We start from the raw sequence: 2,500 nt of genomic DNA on the forward strand, positions 1-2,500 counted from the left end.
TGGTATAGATAATCCTGCTCAGTACTCTGGTATAGATAGTCCTGTCTCAGTACTTCTGGTATAGATATAGCCCTGTGTCAGTACTCTGGTATAGATAGTCCTGTCTCTGTACTCTGTATAGATAGTCCTGTGTCAGTACTCTGGTATAGATAGTCCTGTGTCAGAGCTGTCTCAGTACTCTGGTATAGATAGTCCTGTGTCAGTACTCTGGTATAGATAGTCCTGTCTCAGTACTCTGGTATAGATAGTCCTGTGTCAGTCCGTCTCAGTACTCTGGTATAGATAGTCCTGTCTTAGTACTCTGGTATAGATAGTCCTGTGTCAGTACTCTGGTATAGATAGCCCTGTGTCAGTTCTCTGGTATAGATAGCCCTGTGTCAGAACCGTCTAAGTATTCTGGTATAGATAGTCCTGTGTCAGTACTCTGGTATAGATAGCCCTGTGTCTGTACTCTGGTATAGATAGCCCTGTGTCAGTACTCTGGTATAGATAGCCCTGTGTCTGTACTCTGGTATAGATAGCCCCGTGTCAGTACTCTGGTATAGATAGCCCCGTGTCAGAGCTTTCTCAGTACTCTGGTATAGATAGCCATGTGTCAGGACTCTGGTATAGATAGCCCTGTGTCAGTACTCTGGTATAGATAGCCCCGTGTCAGAGCTTTCTCAGTACTCTGGTATAGATAGCCCTGTGTCAGTACTCTGGTATAGATAGCCCTGTGTCAGTACTCTGGTATAGATAGTCCTGTGTCAGTACTCTGGTATAGATAGCCCTGTGTCAGTACTCTGGTATAGATAGCCCTGTGTCAGAACCGTCTAAGTATTCTGGTATAGATAGTCCTGTGTCAGTACTTTGGTATAGATAGTCCTGTCTCAGTACTCTGGTATAGATAGCCCTGTCTCAGTACTCTGGTATAGATAGCCCTGTGTCAGTACTCTGGTATAGGTAGCCCTGTGTCTGTACTCTGGTATAGATAGCCCTGTGTCAGTACTCTGGTATAGATAGCCCCGTGTCAGAGCTTTCTCAGTACTCTGGTATAGATAGCCCTGTGTCAGTACTCTGGTATAGATAGCCCTGTGTCAGTACTCTGGTATAGATAGCCCTGTGTCAGTACTCTGGTATAGATAGCCCTGTCTCAGTACTCTGGTATAGATAGCCCTGTGTCAGTACTCTGGTATAGAGAGCCCTGTGTCAGTCCGCCTCAGTACTCTGGTATAGATAGTCCTGTGTCAGTCCATCTCAGTACCCTGATATAGATAGCCCTGTGTCCCAGCTCTCTCAGTACTCTGGTATAGATAGCCCTGTGTCAGTACTCTGGTATAGATAGCCCTGTGTCAGTACTCTGGTATAGATAGCCCTGTGTCAGTACTCTGGTATAGATAGCCCTGTCTCAGTACTCTGGTATAGATAGCCCTGTCTCCGTACTCTGTTATAGATCGTCCTGTCTATTGAACCCTGTAGGATCTATATACACTATAAAACCATCAGGGGACTGTATGTCTGTTGGTTCCATTGTACAGGTGTTAAGATAATTTTTATCAATGATGACTAATTCTGTATACATTTCAATCAGGACTGGCTAATCCGAATACTATTATGCTACTGTATATGTATGAATTTTCTCTGTCTCCCAGTATTGAATATCATGTAGTGAATGTAGTCAAGAGTTTAGAACAATGACGGTCTGTTCCTTGGTACAAATGAATGAACTATGAATCCAGACTGTCTAGAATGCTTATCTACACTGACTGACCGTGGCTCTATGCTCTGTGGTCAAATGTGTATGTACTCAGTACTCTCTTGAATAAGGCTGCTACTTGACTTTAAGACCGGGGCTCTGTCCATTCCTATAAAATAAGGGTCTTACAAATTCTTATGAATTGACAGAGTGTTTAATTTTAATTGGGAATTAAAACAGTGGAATTAAATTCCTTCAACAATAGGTAAGGCTAAAAGCTAAATAAAAGTTGACCCAGGTCAGGTCAGGTTTGTGATGTGATGTGTGATGTTCCCTCTACACTACTTGCTTTTACAGGCAAACAACAAAGCCAACACAGTGACCAGTCCTAAAGCCAACACAGTGGACCAGTCCTAAAGACACCAGCTTAACCCCAGCACTGGTACATACTACACCCTCCATACCTCCCTCTACTCCCTGCTCATCACTGGTACATACTACACCCTCCATACCTCCTCAATACCTCCTCATCACTGGTACATACTACACCCTCCATACCTCCCTCAATACCTCCTCATCACTGGTACATACTACACCCTCCATACCTCCCTCTACTCCCTCCTCATCACTGGTACATACTACACCCTCCATACCTCCCTCTACTCCCTCCTCATCACTGGTACATACTACACCCTCCATACCTCCCCCTACTCCCTCCTCATCACTGGTACATACTACACCCTCCATACCTCCCTTTACTCCCCTCTTTCTCCCTGTGTTGACCTTGTGGTAGGATTTTACCACAGATTGAACAATGAGACAGAT

At 44.4% G+C, this 2,500-nt stretch overlaps 1 protein-coding gene across 1 annotated transcript in view; it reads left to right on the forward strand.

Moving 5' to 3' along the window:
- The window catches only part of LOC109885455 (calcium/calmodulin-dependent protein kinase type II delta 2 chain-like), a gene marked incomplete at its 5' end in the record, with an annotated part of 54,730 nt that overhangs the window by 27,053 nt on the left and 25,177 nt on the right, over positions 1-2,500 (forward strand). Inside the window, one exon of the mRNA XM_031814593.1 lies at positions 2,062-2,117. Within this exon, the coding sequence (XP_031670453.1) occupies positions 2,062-2,117 (56 nt within the window). The remainder of the gene's footprint in view (positions 1-2,061; positions 2,118-2,500) is intronic.

Source organism: Oncorhynchus kisutch, unplaced genomic scaffold (assembly GCF_002021735.2).
Source record: "Oncorhynchus kisutch isolate 150728-3 unplaced genomic scaffold, Okis_V2 Okis07a-Okis12b_hom, whole genome shotgun sequence".
Lineage (NCBI taxonomy): Eukaryota > Metazoa > Chordata > Actinopteri > Salmoniformes > Salmonidae > Oncorhynchus > Oncorhynchus kisutch.